The following is a 22,612-nucleotide window of genomic DNA, read 5'->3' on the forward strand; positions in this document are numbered from 1 at the left end:
AGGGACATCATGCTTGGGAGGGTGGAGGGACAGCGCAGGAGGGGAAGACCCTCTATGAGATGGATTGATTTGGTGACTGGAGTAATCAAGATGGGTGTGTCAGAGGCGGTGCAGTTGGCCCAGGATAGAGCAGGGTTTAGAGCTGTTGTGCATAGGGTCGCTATGAGTCGGAAACGACTCGATGGCACATAACAACAACAATATGGACCCTACAACTCTACAGTTATAAAAGAGCTGCAATCAAGATCCAATCTCTAAAGGTAATGTTTCTGAACTATTTCATAGCCGAATAGGTGTCCCGATTAATATACATTGACATTTCAGTTTCCACTTTAGTTTAAAACTTAACATTTTTTAGTAAAAGTATACTTTGTACATTTTGTTTGGAAGCAGTAATGGCATCTACTTTTGAAATAGCTTGCCTCCAGAAACCCTATGAACTTAGAGAAATGATGAAAGTTGTGCAAGTGTATAGGTCTTTTGTTTATAGGGCTGGTATGAGTCATCTACAACTTGACAGCATTTAACAACAACAATGACAACAGCAAAAACATAGAGAGAGCTCAGTTGGCCTAGTGGACAGAAAGTGATGTTACGAAACTAAAGGTGGGTGATTTTAATCTGTGGCCCTCAGGCCTGGTTTTAATTGTTTTTGGTCAAACATTCTTCTAAGTGATATAGCACTAGTCTGTCCATTTGCTGCACAGAGGTAGCTCGTGTTTGCTGTGATGCTGAACACTGTGACACTGATGTCAAATGCAATAATGGTTACCCATCGTGGGCAGTGTTTGGTAGAGCTCTCCAATTAAAACAAGCTTGGAAGCAGGAGTAGCATCCACTTCCGAAATAGCTTGCTTCCAGAAACCCTATGAAGTTGGAGAAACGATAAACGTTATACAAGTGTTCAAGTGTTTCATAGGGACCCTATGAATGGTCTACGACTCGACGGCACTTAACAACAACACTTTGTTACTATTGTAATTTTAAATGGAGAAATTATTCACTTAGGTCTAACAAAGTCTGTTATACTCAGTAGATTTTCCTGTTTGTTTGTGCTCAAGAAAGACCTCCTCCCACGAACATGCGTAAGTATAGACCTTGCATATTTCCACCTTAAAAAATAACAGCTTTCAGTGGTTTCTTTTCATTTGTATATTTATTCTGTTGGGGCATCTATTCTTTTCACTCACTATTTTTAAAATATCTCAGGCTTTGTCACAGGTACATGAGATTCAAAGGAAAAAAAGTCAATATTTGGTTCTTCTACACTAGATATTCAAGGAAGAGGGATAGAGAGCAGGGATTTGGAAGTTCTTGTTAAACAAGAACTTCAGAAAGAGAAAATAGAGTGATAATGACTGATCAATGATCACCTCTTTTCCCCCCAAAAGAGATGAGGGCAGTTGGGGGGCTCCTTTTGGGGAAAAACCCAAAACAAACAAGAGTGACAGGGAAGAGGCAAAAGAACTACAAAAAAAAGGAGAGTTTTCTATTTCAGTGATTTACAAAGATTTGTTTGGCAACTACTATGTGTCAATGACCATAATAAAAGTTGAAGACACAGGAGTGAACAGATTCCAGCTTTTATGGGCTATCATTCTAATGGGTGGAAACAGAAAAGATAAGTATTTAATATATCAGAGACATTAAAGAAGGAAGCAAATCATGTCAGCATTTTTCAGAAAAATCAGGAAGGTAGAAAAATCAGCAAGAGCAAAATTCTTGAGATGAGATGCTCCTAAAATGCTCAAACAATTGAAGTGAGGCCCATGTGGACAGAGTGGAGTAGAAAAATGAGAGATTAGCAAGTGACGAACTCGAAAATTGTGTGGCAGGTAACCGGGGTTTTTCCATATGCAGGTTATGAGTTAGGAAGTTACAGAAGTGCAATTCTGGTTTTATGTGGGAATTATAGGTAGAAATATGAGAAATGATAGGCTTGTTGGAAAGTAGTAAAATAATCCACGTGAGAGCTGATGGCAGACTAGATTGGAATAGTAGTGAGGGTGTATGGTGGAGTTGGTTGTAAAATTGGAGGAAAAAGAGATAAATCAATAATAACTTCAAATATTTTTTGTTTTTAATATTAGTTTATTTACAAATTTTGAACACATTGTTTTCCAGAACAGATTCTTCTGATTGCCCTTACCTCCCCATAAAATTGTACAACTCCATGATAAATCCTCACTTCCTGCGCACATCATCCTCCCTCTGCTTCCACCCACACCCACCTTGGATCTTTATATTCATTCAAGAATAATGGTTTTATACAGTATTTATCTTTGTGGGACTGAGTTAGTTCACTCAGCATAATGCTCTCCAGTGACTTCAAAGTTTTGAGGGAAATATTTGCAATTTACTAAAATAGAGAGGACAGGGCAAGGACAAATTTAACAGGAAATAAAGAGTTTAAATTTGGACCTGTTAAGTATGAGGTGATGAAGAGAGCAGAATCAAGGGTGTTGGATGGAACATAAATATGGGATATGTGTGAAGTTTCAGTGGTGGTAGAATATGTTGCTTAGTTGCAAGAATCTGCACTACAATCCCTAAGGCATACAGTTCAAATCCACCAGCTGCTCCATGGGAGAAGAACGGGAAATCTCCTACCGTATGAATAACTGCCTTTGAAAACAGAGGGTTAGCTATAGGAGGCTTCGACTCAATGGTACACAAAAACAACAACAAGATGCTATCTATTAAACTTAGCAGTGGAGAGAATGCATTCATATCACAAAACAAAAGGGAAAATGAAATGTGACAGAATAAAGAGAAAGGGCAGAGTTTTGAGGTGCACTAGGGTGAGTCTAGTTCTGTAAACATTATCAGCTACTGTTAGCCAATCAGAACTAATTCATAGCTGACTCTCCAGTAGGCTTTCCGAGGCTATAAACCACACACAAAACGTCTTCCTATCTTTCTCCTGTGAAGCCACTGTTGGAGTTGAACCATGAGGGAGGTGAGGCCTTTGGTCCAGCAATGCATTCATTATCCTACAGAAGAGACCACTAGGACACTTCCATTGTTACGTGCCATTGAGTACTAATTGTACTACTGGTAGCTATCTTATGAATATCAGATTTGAAACCTATGCTATCCTGTGGCATGCTCATCATTTCTAACATACTTGAAGCCATTGTTATAGCAATTTCATTTATACATCTTATGGAGTGTCTTCCTCTTTTACACTGACCCTCTACTTTTCTAAGCATAATGTTGTTTTTCAAGGAGTAGCCCCTTCTAACAACATTGCCCAAAGTATGTGAGCCAAAGCCTTGTCATCCTTTCCTCCAAGGAACACTCTAGTTGTTACTTTCTCCAAGACTTACTTGTTTGTCTTTTCAGCAGTCCATGAGATATTAAAACTCTTCTCCAACACTACAACTCAAAGGCATTAACTCTTCTTCTGTCATCCTTAGTCATTGTCCAACTTTCACATGCTTAACAAGTAATTAAAAAGACTATCCCTCTCACGGAGGACAGAAGGAGAGTGGATGCTTTTGAGCTGTGGTGCTGGAGAAGGGTACTGAATGTACCATGGACTGCCAGGAAAACAAACAGATTCATCCTGGAGAGGATTAAACCAAGCTACTCCTTGGAGGCAAAGATTCTGGGGCTTCGTCTGACATACTTTGGACATGTTGCCAGGAGGGACGGGTCCTTGGAGAGGGACATCATGCTTGGGAGGGTGGAGGGACAGCGCAGGAGGGGAAGACCCTCTATGAGATGGATTGATTTGGTGACTGGGGTAATCGGGATGGGTGTGTCAGAGGCGGTGCGGTTGGCGCAGGATAGAGCAGGGTTTAGAGCTGTTGTGCATAGGGTCACGATGAGTCAGAAACGACTTGACGGCACATAACAACAACATCCCTCTCACGAGGTGCACTTTAGTCTTTAAACTGACATTGTTGTTCTTCAGCACTTTGGAGAGGTCTTTGACAACAGAATATCCCAATGTAATATGTTTTTTGTTTTCTTGACTGCTAATAACAACCATGTTGATTGTGGATTCAAGAAAGATGGAATAATAGACAACTTCAATCTTTTCTCTATCTATTATGATGCTGCCTATTGGCCCAGTGGTGAGGATTTTTGTCTTCTTGATGTTGAGATGCAATTCATATTGAAGGGTATATTCTTTGATCTTCTGAAGCAAGTGTTTTGAGTCCTCATTTTAAGCAAGCAAAGTTGTGTCATCTGCATAATGCAGGTTGTTGATGAATCTTCCTAAGTTTCCGATGCCACATTCTTCATATCCTGCTCCACTACACTGTAACCTGAATTATATGAGGTGATGGCATGACTGTATTAAGGTAGCCTGGATTTTTCTATATGAATAGAAAGATGTGCAATCTCCTCCTATGCAATTACTGCTTCTGAAAATCTACTGGAGGGTCAGTTAATAGTTGGTTGACTTGACAGCACATACTAACAACAATAGTAACACAGCTATTTAGAAAGAAATCAAGATAGGGTGAGAGAGAGAGAGAGAGAGAGAGAGAGAGAGAGAGATTTTTTAGTTAGGGTTAAAATGAAAAGAGAAAAGAGAATCTATATATACTTTGCCCTTTCTGTGGTTAAATGCTTTCTTAACAAAAATGTCTGTGCAATTTAATATTCCTTCTTTTCAGAAGAAACACATCAGAACATTGCCTCAAGAGGAAAACAGAATTTGTTTTGTGATACATGGTCTGGATCATACAATCCTTGGGAACTCTGTGGAGAATTTGGATCCACATGTTCTTAATGACCCTTGTGCCCAAGTCCTTACCAAATCCACTTCATTCCTCTCAAATGCTGACTCACAGAAAGCCCATTAAAGAGTAGCTTTGCCTGCTAGGGTTTCCAAGGCTTTAATTCTTTAAATAAGCAATTCCCTCATCTTTCTCCAGAGGAAAAGTAGTTTGGTCCAAACCTCCTACCTTTTGATTAGTAGCTAAATGCTTAAAGTACTCTGTTGTGAGAGCTTAAAGATACAAAATGGCCTTTCCATTTGTGAGACAACGTTAACTCAATTTATTTTCAGCACTCCACAAAGAAAGGACTCTAATTTTTATATCCCACCCATCTTAGATCAATTGTAGCCTAAACAAGGTGCTCACTATTTGCAGATTTTAACATTAGATTCCTACTGTGATTTTTTTGTGGGGTGTTTATTTTTTCTTCTGTCATGGTCAATGATGTAAGCGAGGGGTGCTTGACTGTACATCAAGAGATCAGAATGTTCCTGTTGACATTTCTACTACTGTCATAAGTTTAGAGTAAATAACTTATCATCTCAGGATTTCAGATAATGTGTCTCAAAATAGATCTGGTGTAGATGAATTCTCAGACTGCTGTCAGAAATATTTATCATTCTATGATTTATCCTCCTTCATAAAAAAATTCATTTTGTGCTGAAAATATACTTCTCAGAATTTTATCTCTGGGTAGAGTTAAATTTGAGTGTGTGAACATCTCAGGCTACCAGTTATCTGTCCCCATCCTAGGTCAAATTCCCCCTTATTTACTTCCCATCCTTATAGGTGGAAGAGATCTAAGCAAATACTGATGTTAGTTTTACCTAGTGACTGTGCCAAATGAGATGATATGGACCTTCTCTTTTTCTCTTCTATGGAAGAAAAGTAAGGGATTATGGGTAGAAGAAAAAGGAAGATGCAAAGGAAAAAATCCCTTAATGTCATTATTTCCTCCATAAAGAATAAGAGGATGTAGTTGGGAGTGAAATTGTTTGAAATAAAATACTTTGTAACTAACTTATGTCTCCCTCATTGAAGAAGAATCGAGAACAGAATATGGGGAGCAAGGACGCATGGGCAAAGTGAAGAAGAAGTTTGGACAAATCAAAGCAACAGAAGATTGATTTACTGTGAAAAAGAACTACCCTATCCTTCTTGTTTCTTACTCTCTGACTTAATAACCATATCACTTCTCAATGGGCAGAAATGTAGCTAATTTGTAATCAGAATCCACACGTGTATTACACTTTCATTAAATAGGAGTCAGAAGAGAGTTTTTCCAAGTTAGTTTCAAGGTATCAAAGAAATACATAGACACCTAAGTCTAAGATGTTGCTATAATACCTTGGTTTTTTGTTTCCATTTCATTGAGTATGAAAAAAAAAGTAGGGAGCTCTGGTGGCTTAGTGGGTAGGCAGTGGCTCTACCAATGCAAAGGCAAGTGGTTCAAATCTACCAACTGGTCCACGGGAGAAAGATGGGCAAACGTGTTCCATGCAATTTACAGCTTCAGAAAACCCATTGGCAGGTCAGTGATACATTAATTTCAACTTGACAGATATTACAACAATGACAACATTATAACAATATTGCAGAAATATTATTTGGAAAGTGGAAAGAACAAGCAAGGATGTCATTCAGATATTTGTCTGAATTCTATTCTTACTTTCTTTTGGTAACTCCTTGGTATTTTTTATCACAAGAGAGCTGTCTCACTGATGAATAAGAAAAGCAGTTCCACAGGGATTATGGTACTCAAAGGAAACTCAGTATATACTTCCCCTAAAACCCAGCTGAATCAGTTGTTGTTGTTGTTATGTGCCGTCGAGTCGTTTGCGACTCATAGCGACCCTATGTACAACAGCCCTAAACCATGCTCTATCCTGTGCCAATCTCATTGCCTCTGACACACCCATCCCGAGTACCCCAGTCACTGAATCAATCCACCTCATAGAGGGTCTTCCCCTCCTGCACTGTCCCTCCACTCTACCCAGCATGATGTCCCTCTCCAAAGACCCGTCTCTCCTTACAACATGTCCAAAGTATGTCAGACGAAGCCCCAGAATCCTTGCCTCCAAGGAGCAGCCTGGTTTAATATGCTACAGATAAACCCAAACCAAAGCCGCTTTATTATTTTTTTTTAGTTGATTCTGGCTCATAGCAATCCTGGAAGATAGAAGATTTCCAAGGCATTAAATCTGTACAGAAGCAGACACATTCACCTCTTTCTCCTTCAGAGTAGCTGGTGTGTTTGAACTCCTAATCTTTTAATCAAAGTCTGAGTGCTTAAATATTACACTACAAAAACCCCAACAAGAAGAAGCCCAGCCCAATCCACTGCTGTCTAGTTGATTCTGATTGATGGAGACTGAGTAAGAGGTTCTAAAGAGGTAAATCTTTAGAGGAGGAGACTGTCTCTCTTTCTAGCAAGGAGTGGTTGAGGGGCTAATGTTAGGATGGCAGGCCAACATGTCATACTTTACATCACCAGAGATCCATACTATATAAAATATATATTTCAGTTACCATAGAGTTGATTCTAACTCATAGTAACCTTATGTGTGCCAGAATAGAGTTGTGCTGGAGACTTTCAAGGCTATGATCTTTCAAAAGCAGGTGGCCAAGTCTTTCTTTTGAGACATCTCTAGGTGGATTTGAACCACCATCTAACCTTTGCTTAGTGATTGAGAACTGCGTGTACGTGTGCATGTCCAAAGAGATCGAATAATTATATTTAGTTCAAAAGATAATTATTGAATTATCCTGTAGATTTAGCAATTGACAATGATGGACGACTAGAATAATTACCTAGCTTGAAGAACAAAGAGAAAGTAACTTTAATTTAACCAGATCTCTGCCTCTCCAAGAAGAACCTTTGTATAACTTCCCACTGATGGACTGTTACAGTTTGGATTACCGTAAGGATGCACAACTCATCCTATGTGATTTACTGTTTCTGAAAACCCACCAGAGGGTCAGTTATGGGTTGCTTCCAACTTGATACTATAAATAAAAATAGGTCCAAAAAATAAATTTAAAAATAGGTCCAATCAAGTGTCCAGATAGCGTTATATTTTTTCCAACTCTCTCATTGCCATCAGTCAGAATCAACTCATAGCTGATCCTCTAATGAGACTTCGGAGGCTATAAATTACATGGGAGGAAACTGTCCATCTTTCTCCTCTAGCAGTGCAACTCCTTACCACTAGGCTCCCAGATCTCTTTGTTATTTTAATATAAGTGTGATTTTGATAATAGAAGGTGTAATGGAGAGAGAGGCAGGAGGGAAACATTGGATTGCTCAGGGAAAAGATTGTGATGTCATGAGATTTTTATTTTATTTATTTAAAAAGTATGTTATTTAAAAAAAACCCACATGAACCTTTAAACCTCAGCTAGGATAGGGATTACCATGTCAACTTCATTGATGTCACTGGGGAGATGCGACAGGGAGGGAGGGAAATAAGGAATGATTCTAATTGTGGTGACACAGTGGAAAGAAACCCCAGTGAATCAAACTGAAAACTATTATGCATGATAGCTATGGTACTGTTTAATGATAATATTCAATAAAAGAAAGTTGTAGTCAATCAAAATACTTAGCTTCTGAAAATTCTTTTGAAAAGCAAAACATATTTTTTTGCATATAAAAATGCAAAATTAGGCCAATATGACAATTAATGAATGAGTTCAGGCTAAGAGAAAGCAATGTACTCACCACTTGTACAAAAGTGCATGAGCTCATGAATCATAGCTAGACGCTTAGTACTGTTCCATGGCGGGGGCAATGGGAACTGAATGAATTCCCACAGTGGCAACTTGGACTGCATCTCCCGCTCAATTTGAACTGGATCGAAATTCTTTTGGTCCTGATAAAAAAGAGCAACATGACAGAAGGCATTAAGGTAAGCTGTCAAGGGCCCTTATGCATATGGAAAAGGCTAAACATGATACCCTCACTCTCATTATTTGGGAACAGGGGAAATCAAAGGTAATTGGGGAAGACAAACTATTGGTATTTTGCTGAAGGTCAGAGAAGCTAGTTCCCACTTTGCCAGAATATTACTGGTGCATTGAAACAACTGGTCCATTCACAATGATGAACTACTAAGGCTTCATCTATACTCACCTCTCTTTTCTGAGATTTTTGTTTTCATTTCTACTGTTTTATAGGATACTTAAAGAGACTTAAGGTAAGTAACTATGAGGTTTTAATTCAACCTTTGTGGTAGTCACAATTCAGTTAATGGCTAACTGGACTCTATAAGAGGACACAATATCTATGCTGAAGTAATTGATTCATCTCTATTTTTTTCTGAGGTGCCACTTTTCAAGCAGGTATCCATTTTGAACTACTCTTTTAAGAAGTGTTAGTTAAGATGATATAAGATTTGTTCTTAGTAATACAGCTAAGTAATACAAATGTGCTTAGTGTCATAAATGTGCTTTCTGAAATCAGTCTCAGTTTAGGGTAACCTTCTTGCTTTACCTTTAGTGCATACTTCTTGTGGGCAAGTGCATCATGGTAGTTTAGTAGGAGAGGGCCTTTGGGCACTGCTTTACGTTCATTTTCTTTTTCTTCTGATAAGAATATCTTGTGCAGATTCTGTTTAAATTTAAATGACAGCACTTTTAAGATGGTATATGTTGGTTTTTTCCCCCAAAGCATGAAAGTTCTTGAATATCCCAAGCCCTCTGACCTTTTTCTCACTCTCTGAGAGACAGAGAGAGGGCAGGATAGACACAATGTGGGTTGCAATTCTGTGGTCTAAGCCATCTTCTCTGGGACGTGGCTCCACTAGGCTGGGAGGTACCAGATCATCTTCAGTTGCCACAACCTGGTGAAAGTAATTAGGAAGAATTGCCTTAATAGTCAACTTTTTACTGATGTTTACATATGTCTACTGCTCCAGCTACTCCAAGTAAGAAAGATGGGCAGTCTTCTCTGCTTAGATTTATAGCATTGGAAACCTGATGGAGGGTGATTATGATTCAGAAAAAAACCTGATGACAGTGGATTTGATTTGGGTGGTAAGCATAACTCAACTTTTCTAAGTACCAGTGATTACACAAAATGTCAGAAAAAATACATGAAATCACCAATTTTTTTAAAATGGTCCATGTCTTAAGGCACACACAATGTTAAAGTATGTTTTACCCTGTAGTTTGATGTGCTTCTTGTGCCCCATTTTATAATTACATTTTCTAATCTCAAGGAGCTCTGGTAGCCTAGTGCCAAGAAGCTACACTGCAATCTCGAAGGCATGTGGTTTGAATCCACCAGCTGCTCTGTGAGAGAAGGATGAGTAATCTCCTCCTGCACAATTAACAGCCTTTGAAAACCCACTGGATGCTCAGCTGTGGGTTGGTTCTGATTCTACAGTACACAACAATAACAACAACAATCTCAGTTGTATTCCCAAACAAACTTTCAAACATTTATATTTTTATTTAAAATTGTTAAAACTTACATAAAATTGAAAGGTAGTACAACAAAAGCCTATAGATCTTTCCACTAACCCATTGCCACTGAGTTAATTTCCAAGCAAAGAAATACTGCAAGGTCTCATAAAGTTTCCAAGGATTGTAATCTTAACAGAACTAGAACACTTTATCCTTCTCTTGTGGAAAAACTAGCACATTCAAACCATTGACTTTTTTTTGTTAGTAGTCAAGTGCTTAAGCACTGTGCCACCAGTGATTCTCACCTTCCAACTAGATTTACTAATTACCAGAATTTCCCTACATTAGCTTTGTTCTATATAATCATTCATGTCTCTGTGTATATATGTAGCTGTTATTTCTGATGAAATACTTGAGGATAAGTTGCACACATTTCACTTCTCCAAAATACTCCATCCAGTATCTCCTAGTAAATGGTTTTTCTGGCCTTTATAACAAATTTTCCTATTTATATTACAGTCGAGGATCATGGATTGCATGTAGTTGCCAGGTTTCTTTTAAAACCAAAACAAACAAAAACCCCAAAATCGAACTGATACTGAGTTGTTGATTCCAAATCACAGCGATCCTCCATCCAATTTTTCAGACTATAAATCTCTATTGGAGGAGATTAATTTTCTGTCTTCAGAACATTTTGTGGATTTGAACTTCTGACCTTTTGGTTGGTGTTGAAATAGTACCATACTATGTCATCAGTAGTTTATTTAATCTGGAATAGCTCTTTAGCCTTTTCATCTTTTATGACACTAGTATTTTTGAAGACTACCCTTCAGAATGCCCTTCAATCTGGCTACATCTTATTTACTCATTCCAACATCTTATTTACTCATTCCAATTATATTCTGAATATGCAATATTAGAAGGAATTCTACAGAAGTTCTTCTTACAGTTTATCAATTCTGTAACCTCAGCATGTAGCAAAAGGAATAGTCAACAACAAATATATAACTTTATGTGAATTTATTAGAAAGCAAACAAAAAAGACTGAAATAAGTAATAAAAATAAGCCCAAAGATTTATACACAATGTGAATGAAGAATAGTGTAAAATATATATAAACTTTGTAAGCATGAATAAAAAATGTAAAATAGAATGCATATGAATGATTTTATGAAATACAATGTAAATGAAAGATTGTATAAAGCACTATATATGTGAATGGAACATAATGTAAAGGAATTATTATATGAAAACCAATAAAAAATTAAAACATAAGCCCAAAGAAAGTATTGAGAGTAAAATAATAGAGATAAATTAATAATATGAACATTTCAAAAGAGTTGACCTGATCATTGTCAAAATGTTTTTCTCTGGGACAAACACACAAAAAACAATAACAAATAAATTAAAATATGATCAATAAAGAAGAAAATTTAAATAAATAACATCTGTCATACGAAAAGGAACATAACTGATACAGGATTTAAAATTTATATATATATTTATATATATGAATAGTATAAAGAACTTCCTACCATATTTATCATCTAAATAAAATGAATAGTTATAAGAAAAATGACTAAAATTGCTCTCAAAATTAGATTATTAGATTAAAAAAACATCTAAATCCATTGTTGTTTGGTTGATTCTGACTCATAAAGACCCTCCATTGGGCTTCTTAGGCTGTAAATCTTAGAGGAAGGAGGTATCCATATTTCTCACAGAGTGGCTGATGGCTTCTAACTTCTATCTTTTTGGTGAGCTGCCCAACACATTATATCCATTACACATGATGCATATTACTAGGGCTCCTTCAGAATTAGATAAATCTGATTAAATCTTTACTCAGATAAACGTGATTAAATATGTGCCAAAAATTTTTAAATGGTAGTTAAAATACTAAACAGAGAGTCTCAGATTTCATAAATGGTTAAGGGCTCAGATAAGTAGTTCAAATTCACTCAAAGATGCCTCAGAACACAGGCTTTAGTGATTTGCTTCTGAAATAGAACATCTTTGAAAATTCTTTGGACTAATTCTACTCTGCTCACAGTAAACAGGGGACTACTATGCATTAGCCACTAATAACAATAAGGAAAAAAGTCCTAGGCACCCTCCCCCCCTCCTACCAGTCTCTCCCTTCTAAAACAGCACAAGTCCCAGATAGCAGAAAACTCTTCCAGAGCGTGATCAAGGAAGGCAGAGTAGCATGGCTCATGATCAAATCCAACTTTAGTTTTATTTGATTTCAATCGTTTGAAAGAAGAGTGCATACAGGTACTGTAAGTGCAATTTGAAAATAGTGTTATAAAAAGGCATAGCTAAGAGAGATGAAGTGACTTGTTCATGTTGCCCATCTGGATAAAAACCTCAGTACACCCACCTGCTCCACCATACAGTGCACTATCAGGGGCACCGAAATGAATTCTTCTGGAATTGGATTTAGCAAGTCATTGTAATATCTCATGTCTACTTCAGTTGTCATGACAAAAATCACTGCAAATACAGAAAATATCGTTGTCTCATTAACACATGTTCTCCAGTTCTTCCATGAAAACATCATTCATAAATTCGAACTATGACCATGCAGTAATCAAAGGAGAAACCATAGGTTTGAATACAAGTTTAAGGGCATTCATCATTCCTTAAACCACCAGCTTATGGTGGTGATCTTTCAGCAGTGGGCATCATACATGCCTTGTGGTGGAGCATGTGGTTCTTCATACTGTGCTTTCTTCTTTCCAGCTGTTGGAGCTACAGGTTGTGGTGCCTAAGAGAAGAATAAAAAAAGAAAACAACTCAGATATGCAGCTGAGAGATGCTTACAAATTCAATGTGGTATAAGAAACCTTGAAAACTGTCTTATCTATCTGTTGTGTAGTGCCCTTTGATGGTATGGTTTCCAGGTACCTTAACTGCAGACATATGTTCTCACAAATCATCAACAGCTATGGGATATAATATAAGAGAGCATTTCTGCACAGTTAAAAATGGTTGGGGAGAGAGGTTGAAAAGATTGTGGCACTGCTATGAAGAGACTGTGAAGACACTGCAAGGAGACTGTGGCAAGGTATAACCAGAGAAGCCCTGGAGATGGAGCCACAATTAAAGGTTTTGCTTGCTGGATGATTGAAGGAAAAGTTGATTTGTAACTGCTCTGAGATAAAGTTTGATAGATGACTGAGGAAACCAGAGGTTTATTTGTGCTGCTGAACTGAACCTAGACTTTCATTTGTTGACTGAGAAGCTGTCTGAACTAATTGAGGAATTATGTCTTTCTGACTCCCAACTTTGCAGCCTCAGGGCAGGTGGCTCTTCAATTTGCACATGCAAACTTGGGAAGGAGCCTTGGCAGTACAGTGTATAACCTATCAGGCTGCTAACTGAAAAGTTAGCAGTTTAAAACCACCAGCTACTCATGGAGAGAAAAATGGGCAGTCTCCTCCAGGAAAGATTTATAGCCCCAGAAACTCCATGGAAGGTAACTATGAGTGGAAATAGACTTGGCAGCTGTGGATTTTTGGCATGGCTCAAGAACACCAAACTACTCCCTGCTTCTTCTTTGGGTCATGATATCACTTCCATATCTTCACATATCTTTGTGCCTTTCCTGTGAGTATCATTCTGACATTTTCTTCCTTGAAGTTTTTATTAGGCAATTCACCCTCAGCCTTTGAATTCATCACTTTTCTTGATAAGATTTCCCTCTACCTCACTCCTCCTATATCAGATTAGGGGCCATCCTGCAATTGCCCTTGTCCTGCAATTATCTCTCCTCTAGTCTGAGTAGACTTCTTAAAGCATGTGTCACATACTGTTAAAACTACTACTCACATGTTTAGGGCTCCCTTCAACTACTAAGCTCAATGGGTTGAATCTTGTTCACTATTGCATTGCTGTCAGCTTGCACAGTGTTAGCACATCAATTTTAACCTCAAGTCAATTCCATATGCGTCAATAGTGAAACCCTTTTCCACAAGGTTTTCAAAGTTGATTTTTTTCAGAAGTAGATCACCAAGCCTTTTTTTCTGAGTCCCATCAGTAGCTATGCACATTAAATATTTGTACCATTCAGGGACTTTATGCTTTCATGTCCATCAGCCTTTGCCACTAGATTGATAATTACAAAGGAATATCATTGTATTGAGTAGAAATGCCCTAAATGGTTTCCAAAGCTATAAATCTTTATAAAAAGAGGCTGCCTCAACCTTTCCTGCAGAACAGTTGGTAGATGCAATCTATAAACTTTTTGGATAGCAGTAATTTTTATTAGGAGCCAGTGTGTCACTCACCATACCATCAAGGTCCAGTAGGTGTTAACTAAACATTGGTCAAATAAATGAATATGTCATGCTATTGTGACTAAGCTATAATATCATTCCTTGTCTCAGATGTTACTGCCTATGAAAACTCACTGAGGGCTTCACTATGTGTTGGTTCTAACTCAACAGAACACAATGACATGTGCTGAAAAGTGGGTTCCATCTCCACTTTGGGATGAGCTGGCAGTTGGGCACTTTATAAAAGCATTTATCACACAATAAATCTCCTTTCATCATGTTCTTGGGGGTTTAGCCTTGTTTTAGATACTTAAATATTAAACCTTTACAGGAACATGAGGACTTGGTGATGCTCTCCTCCAGCTTCAACTGTGCTCAGCATTGAGACAGGGAAGAGAAAGGAAAGGTAGAAAGGTAAGTGGAAGGAAGTACTGAGCTGACCACCTTGCCCAGCTGTTCCTTCTCTCCTTAATACTCACTACTAGTTTTTATGTATTTTTTCCATCATACGCTTTATATATGTGAAAATTACATTGTTCAGTCAAATAACTTAGCCCAGTAGAGACACTCAAGCATGAGCCTACCTCAGATATCAGCAAGGTCTCTAAGATGGGTTTCTCTGGAACCACTTGTGGGACATTAATAAGCTCCATACTTTCCAAGTAGTGCTGGTGTTGTCTTCTCCAATCCAGACAGTCATACATCAAACAGGCAACATTTTCAAATATAAGAGTACCTAATTCCATCTACAAGTGAGGGAATCAACAATTAGAGTCCCATTTTTGGAATAAGATATATCATTTGTGTCTCTTTTAGCAGCTAAATGTGCCCACTTTTAGGAAGCAGCTATCTTTCCATACTATTGAACCCCACTCTTCATGACTGAGCCCTTACTATAGAACCCTTCTTGCCTGTCTTGTTCACTATTTGTTCTGGTACTTTTTGAGGGCTTATGGTTGCTCAATATTGCTGTCTTTAGGTACTGTGGAATTGATTCTGTCTCAGAGTGACACAATGTGACAGTTAAGAATGATGTCATATTGCCTAGTATAGAACTTCTCTGAGAGCAGATTTCCAGGTTTTCTCCTCTGAGAGAGTGGCTAGATCTGTTCAAATGGCCAACCCTTTTGCTCAATATTACAAGAGCTTAAACAATGTTTCAACGGGTTTAAAAAACTATGAATTTGTTTTAGTCTTGTAACCTAGGTTTTTGGTGCCTCAGTTCCTAAAATAACACACATTGCTGTTAGATTGCCTTTGTCTTGTTGGGTGCTGTCATCTTAGTGTTGACTCATAGAAATCCTAAGTACAGCAGAATGAAACTCGGTTTGATTTTGTGCCATCCTCATAATTTCTGATGTGCACCTTGCTGCACTGTGTCAATCCTCTCACTGAGGGACTTCCTCTTTGTCAATAACCCTCTCTTTTTCCAGGCATGATTGTCTTTTCCCAGGGACTGGCCTCTCCTGATAACATACCCAAAGTTTATGAGACAAAGTCTCACCATCCTTGCTTCTAAGGAGCACTCTGGCTACACAAAGATAGATGTGTTTGTACTTTTGGCAGCCCATGGTCAATGCAATATTCTTTGCTGTTAGATAGGTAACTTCCATATCCTTGGTGTAAGATAAGCTGTAGAAGATTTCTTGCTTGGCTATCCAAGAAACACAATGGAAACCACCTGCTAAGTTTTGTGTATCATCCATCCAAGTAAACTTTAGAATCTGTACAACCAATATTTCTTCCTTTTCCTCCTTGTCCCCCCTCTTTCTCTTTTCACCTGAGTTACCTTTAGGGGAAAACACGAAGAAATTCTAATAGACTGCAACTTCCATAGTACCCACACAATTTATGAGCTGCAAACAAGTGATTGGATTTCTCTATTGTTGTTGCAATTTCCAGAAGCAAGATAACACTGATAACTAGAACTGTCACCATGAAAACAAAGAAGGATTAAATAAGCTTATGCTGTGTCTGAGTTAGAGGTATAATATAGCGAGCTAGCTTCTGTAAGGCTAGTGAATCACAACCTGGCTGGAGTCCAGTGAAGTATACAGTTCTGTCCATCACCACAGCACACATGTTAGTCTGCACTTTGCCCATTCTTAACAGTTGAGAATTTTTCAACTTGGCATTCCCTGCCTAAATTCTGGCATAGACATCCTTTTTGTTGCTTGTTTATATTTATGCAAAATATGATAAAGCTTTTCCCAGAAGATATAAAATTTAGTCTAGTTGATTCTCTTTTAAATCAAACAGCAAATTACATGCTCCAAGTCGGCAAATTATTTCAGCAACTAAGGCCTTCACTTGAGATGTTGCAGATGTCTTACATGAGCAGTTAGCACTTCTTGATGGGCATTTATTTGATGTAAAGCTTTCATTACCTTAGCTCTACAGAAATACAGCCTGCTTATTTGCAGCCAAAGTTCCGTATGTGTTTCTCTGACTGCTTGGCTTGCTTTAGCTTGCCATTATCAGCTTACAGATAAAGCTAAGTGTGTAACAGGTTTAAAAGTTCACTCCAGTCAATGTGAGGAGGGCCAATGCATTCCTCATTTTTATAGTATGTACTTAGTCTATTTTTTCTAGAAGTAAATTTATCACTTTTGTGTTCATTAAGTGTTCGTCCCTTAAAATTGCATTTCAATCTTAAATATTAAGTGCAATGTCCTTATTTCTGGTACATAATCCTATTGGCGAACTGTCCTCAAGGCTTTCCTTTCCCATTGTCCTTGATGCCAGGTCCTACAATCAAACTCAGCTTGTAGAAGCATACCTAGGCTCTAAAGTCAATGACAGTTGGGCCTGTAGGCAACCCTAGCATAAGGATCACTTAATCTGAACACTTGCTAATTAATTGTTAGGGGATAAGCTCATCTGGGTAGCACATCTCTAAAACGCTACTTAGAGAAATGAATGTTTTTATTGCTGACCATACTTCAGCAGACAGACACACGCTGGAAGCTGGGTAAGGAGGCCCTGAGCACTAGCTCCACCAGAGAGCAGCAAGGGTAGAGGCTCAGGGCAGGAGAGGAAGACCCTGGATGAGATAGATTTACATAGTGACTGTGGCAATTAGATCAGGTGGGTCAGAAAGAGTGAAGTTGATTAAGGATAGGAAAAATTTCATAGCCATTTCCCATAAGTTCACTATGAGTTGTAGTTGACTCAACAGCGCATAACAACAACCTTCATGTCAAACTAGACCACCTCTACATTAGGAATGCTCTATTTTAATGAGAGAATGTCAACCAAGCAGTCAATATCTTTTGAACATAGTAGAGATTCACAGCAATTCAATCAAATCATCATCTAAACCCTTTCCATCTATATTATTTTCAACACATAAAATAGAATCACTATCCTTTTCACTCAAAATATGAAATTATTAAAATATGATCAAAAGATTGGGGACACACTAGACTAGGAAGCAGGATAACAGAAGTGTGTTTGATATTATGAGTCTGAGATTGTGTGGTATGTCTGAACCTGCCATGACGAAGTTATGGATGGACTCCACCTTGGATTCCATATATATCAGTCCCTCCCTGGAGAACCAATAAAACAATTAAAAGGGAACCTTCAGTAGAGCAACGGCAAAAGATATTTCATTTGAAGCTACCTTACAAGACTCTTTGCGTTCATTTTGAATTATGACTTAGATATTACATGACTGAAATCTTCTAGACACTAGGGTGAACAAAATTATGCTTACATTTTCAACAGGTGATAAATCTGACCCTTACTTAAAAAAGAGGTGAAGTGTTTCTCTGAAACACAAATTTGAAGGTATGAGATTTATTTGGAAGATATTTTCTATTCTTGGGAGAAAGGCTGGGAGAGAAGCAATCAGAAGTTAGATTTCAGGTTGAATTTCAAAATCCCAAAAAGATAATATCTTGCCTGTACAAGGCTTATATTTGTTGAGTGCAATCCAGAATTCTAAAAAATAGTATGGAAAATATTTGGAGTAGTGGAAATACAGACTCAATTTAACATGAAGCAGCAAAAGACTGATGACAGTGGGTTCTTTTCTGAGATAAGGTTTATGAGGAAGGCAAGTGTAAGATGAACCAAGAAGACAACAATTGTGGATGAAAAGATAAGGAAGAGTTAAAGCAAAAGGTTATTGTTAGAGTGTCGAGTCGAGTTTAACCCAAAGCAACCCTATGAACAATAGATGTCCTATCCTGCACCATCCTCATCATTTCTGACTTACTTGATCCATTGCTGCAGTCACTATGTCAATTCATCTTGTTGAGAATCTTTCTCTCTTTTGCTGATCTTTCTAGCACGATGTCTCTTTGCAAGGAATATTCCCTTTTAGTGACAGGTATGTGAGATGAAGCTCTGCCGTCTTTGCCTCTAAGGAGCACCCTTGCTGCATTTCCTCACTAACACATATGTGTTTGTTCTTTTGGAAGTCCATGGGATATTTCTTACTCTTTTCCAGCATCACATCTCAAAGGTATTGATTGTTCTTCCGTTATCCTTTTCCGTTGTTCATCCTTGTTGTCTTAGACACACAGCAAGTGACAGAAAAGACAATGACTTGAATCAGGTGTACCTGTCTTCAAACTGACATTGCTGTTTCCCAGTACACTGGAGAGGTGCCTGATAGTAGACTTTCCCCAATGCCATCTATCTTTTGATTTCTTGACTGCTAGTGTGAAAGTGGTAATCCGGGCAGGTGTGCCAGAGACTGTGAGATTGGTTCAGGATAGAGCAGGGTCCAGAGCTATTGTGCATAGGGTCACTGTGAGTTGTGGCCAACTCCACAGCACATAACAACAGCAACAACATTATTACAACAGTGCCAAGGGTGTTAATTGTGGATTCAATTAAGATGAAATCATTGACAATTTAAATATTTTCTCCATATGTCATGATGTTGCTTATTGGCCCAGTAGTAAGGTTGTGAGCTTCCTTGATGTTGAGATATAACCCATATTTATGGCTGTAGTCTGATTTTCTGCAGCAAGCACTTCAAGTTCTTTTCACTTTCAGCAAACAAGGTTGAGGCATCTTCATAACACAGGTTATTGCTGAAACTTCTCTCTATGTCACATTTTTCTTCACTGAGTCCAGATTCTTGAATAAATTGATCAGTATATAGATTGAATAGGTATGGAGAAAGAATAAATCCCTGATGCAAACTTTTCTTAATTTTGAGCAATGCAATATTTCTTAGCTCTTTTTGGAAAAATAGCTTCTTGATCTAACTCTAGGTAACTAATTTTGTCCAGACCTTAGTCTGAATTTAGTGGTAGCTTTTCTATGATCAGTTTCATTTTTACACATAGTAATCGGTTAATATTTGGTTTTGCTATTAATTTCAGATTAGTTCTCTATAGTTGTTATGTACTGTGGAGTTGGAATTGACTTACAGCTGACCTTCCAGTGGGTTTTCAAAGTAAGTAAATCACACAGGAAGAGGTTGACCATCTTTCTCTCATGGAGTAGGTAGTGATTTTAAATTGTGTTTCTTTGGATTAGCAGTGTAATTCTTTACCTGTAAGCCACCAAGAGTCTCTCTGCTTCTATATATTTAATGTCTGTGTTATGAGTCTCTATGCTACCTATTCAAATCCCATCCATCTTCCCCTGCTCAGATTTGGCCTCCCTCATCAGTGTTATCCCTTCCACCATCAAGTTTATGTACAACTCCAGGTAACAAAATCATAGCTTCTTAAAATCAGAAGGGGCCAAGCCCTAGCCCATAACCGTGAGAATACAATACTTTAGCTCAAAAATTATCTAGGCTCTAATTTTACTCTCATTTTAGACCATCCTCCTATGTACTTTTTAAAAGCATTTTTACCTCCTCCAATCCCCATTCACTGATTGTTTCATGGCACTCAATTGATGTGCTACTTCTTCATGATTCTTCTTACGGTTTAGCTACCTTGCTGCTGAGATGCAACTTCATGATAAAAAGGGAAACAACTGAAGTTGTCAAGGGTTTATTTTACTTGGATGCATAACAACCTCCCTGGAAGCAACAGTAAAAAAACCTGAGCATATTTTCTTTCATAGGACCTTAAAACACTAAAGAACAAGGCCGTCAACTTAATAACTAAGGTAATCCTGACCCAAGCCATCATATTTTCAGTTGCTTCATATGCATGTTGGATAATGAATAAGAAGGATGGAAGAAATGACACCTTTGAATTGTAGTGTTGGCAAAGAATATTGAATATACCATGAACAGAGTTCATAGGGTCACTATGAGTCATACTCGACAAGACAACACCTATCAACAATAATCTAAAGAACAAACTTGTGTTGGAAGAAGTGAAGCCAGGGTACTCCTTGGAAGCAAGGATAGTGATTTCCTCTTACTTACTTTGGGTATGTTATTAAGAAAGGCTGGTCCTTTGAAAGAGAACAAGAGACAATGAAAGACAGAAAGGTTCCCAACAAGATAGACTGACACTGTGACTCCAGTCAAGAGATTAAGCGTAACAGAGATTATAAGAATGGCACAGGATTGGGCAGGATTCTCTTATGTTGTAAAGAGAGTCACTATGAGTTCAAGCCAACTTACTGGCACCTAACAATCACAACATAAGACCTTCAGAACCTTGGCACTCTGCTTTTTGAGGCAAGAGAAGCAAGCAGAATGAGTTTAAAATAGGTGTCAAGAAACATGTTATCAGCTGACATATATGTATTTGTTATTATCGGGTCCTGTTTAGTCAGAACCCACCCATTGCTGAGACTTCAGTGAGTTTTTAGAGGTAGAAAATGGAATGGATCAAAATTGAATGTCAGAACAGACTCTATAAAATGGCACTAGAGTGTCAAGAAGCCAAAACAAAAGGAAAACATGCTGTAAAAGAGCAGAAAAGAAGATTTCAAAGGGCGTCTTGAGAGAACAAAGCAAAGTATTTTAATTAAATGTGCAGAGAGCTAGAATTGAACAATAAAAAGGGAAAAACTCACTATTTCTCAAGCAGAAAGAATTGAAAAACATATTTAAGCCATGAGTTGCAATATAGAAAGATGTTATGGGCAATACGTTGAATGACCCAGAAAGCATCAGAAAAAGATGGAGGGAATATACAAAATTACTGTACCAGAAAGAACTAATTGAAACTGAAAAAATTCAGGAAATACCATATGAACAGGACCCAATGGTAATGAAGGGAGAAGTGGAAACGGCATTGAAGGCATTGACAAAAAATAAGGTCCAAGAAATTGATGTGATACCAACTGACTGATTTATGCACTCATGAGTCTATGCCAGAAAATTTGGAGGACAGCTGTCTGGACAACATATTGGAAAAGGTCCATATTTCTTTCCATTCCCAAGAAAGATGATCCAGCTGAATGTGGAAACTATGAAAAAAACCATTAATATTACATGCAAACAAAATACTGCGGAAGATCATTAAAAAATGGCTAGAACAGTAGATAGATAGGGAACTGCCAGAAGTTCAAGCAGGATTTAGAAGAGACTGTAGAACCAGAGATATCATTGCTGATGCCAGAGGGATCCTGGATGAGAGCAAAGAATCACAGAGAAATGTCTATTTGTGCTTTACTGTTTTGACTCTGTGGATCATAACAAGTTGTGGCTGACTTTGAGAAGAATGAAGTCCTAGAGCACTTAATTCTCATGTGGAACCTATACCTGGACTAGGAGGCTGTGGTGTGAACAGAGCAGGGGAACACTTCATGGTTTAAAACTGAGAAGGGTGTGTGTGTTAGGGTTGTGTTCTCTCTCTCTCTCTCTTTCCCCCCCTTCCTCTCTTCCCACTCTCTCTCTTTCTCTGTCCTCTCTCCATACCTATTTAATCTATAAGCTTGAGCAAATTATTAGAGAAGTTGAACACTATGAAGAGGAGTGTGGCATCAGGATTGGAGGGAGACTTATCAATAACCTGCATTATGCAAATGGGTTTTCTTGCTAAAAGTGAGTAGGACTTGAAGAACTTGTTGCAGCAGAACAAGAATGCAGCCTTCAATATGGATTGTATCTCAATGTCAACAAAGATTCTTATCACAGGACGATAGGCAAAATCATGATGAATGGAGAGGAGATTGGATTTTGCTTGGATCCACAATAAAAATCCTTGATATTAGCAGTCAGAAACTACAGGGAAGCATTGCACTGGGAAAATCTGCCGTTAGATACCTCTCCAAATTATTGAAGAGTAATGATGTAAACTTGAGGACAAAGGT

At 38.0% G+C, this 22,612-nt stretch overlaps 1 protein-coding gene across 1 annotated transcript in view; it reads right to left on the reverse strand.

Moving 5' to 3' along the window:
* SPAG17 (sperm associated antigen 17) overlaps window positions 1–22,612 on the reverse strand; it is a 395,169-nt gene that overhangs the window by 208,430 nt on the left and 164,127 nt on the right. Inside the window, exons 8-13 of the mRNA XM_006902657.1 lie at window positions 15,007–15,168; window positions 12,840–12,912; window positions 12,526–12,638; window positions 9,440–9,577; window positions 9,229–9,345; window positions 8,458–8,608 (exon numbers count right to left, since the gene is read on the reverse strand). Of these exons, the coding sequence (XP_006902719.1) occupies window positions 8,458–8,608; window positions 9,229–9,345; window positions 9,440–9,577; window positions 12,526–12,638; window positions 12,840–12,912; window positions 15,007–15,168 (754 nt within the window). The remainder of the gene's footprint in view (window positions 1–8,457; window positions 8,609–9,228; window positions 9,346–9,439; window positions 9,578–12,525; window positions 12,639–12,839; window positions 12,913–15,006; window positions 15,169–22,612) is intronic.

This window comes from Elephantulus edwardii, unplaced genomic scaffold (genome assembly GCF_000299155.1).
Source record: "Elephantulus edwardii isolate Elephantulus edwardi_28Jun2011 unplaced genomic scaffold, EleEdw1.0 scaffold00437, whole genome shotgun sequence".
NCBI classification, from domain to species: Eukaryota; Metazoa; Chordata; class Mammalia; order Macroscelidea; family Macroscelididae; genus Elephantulus; species Elephantulus edwardii.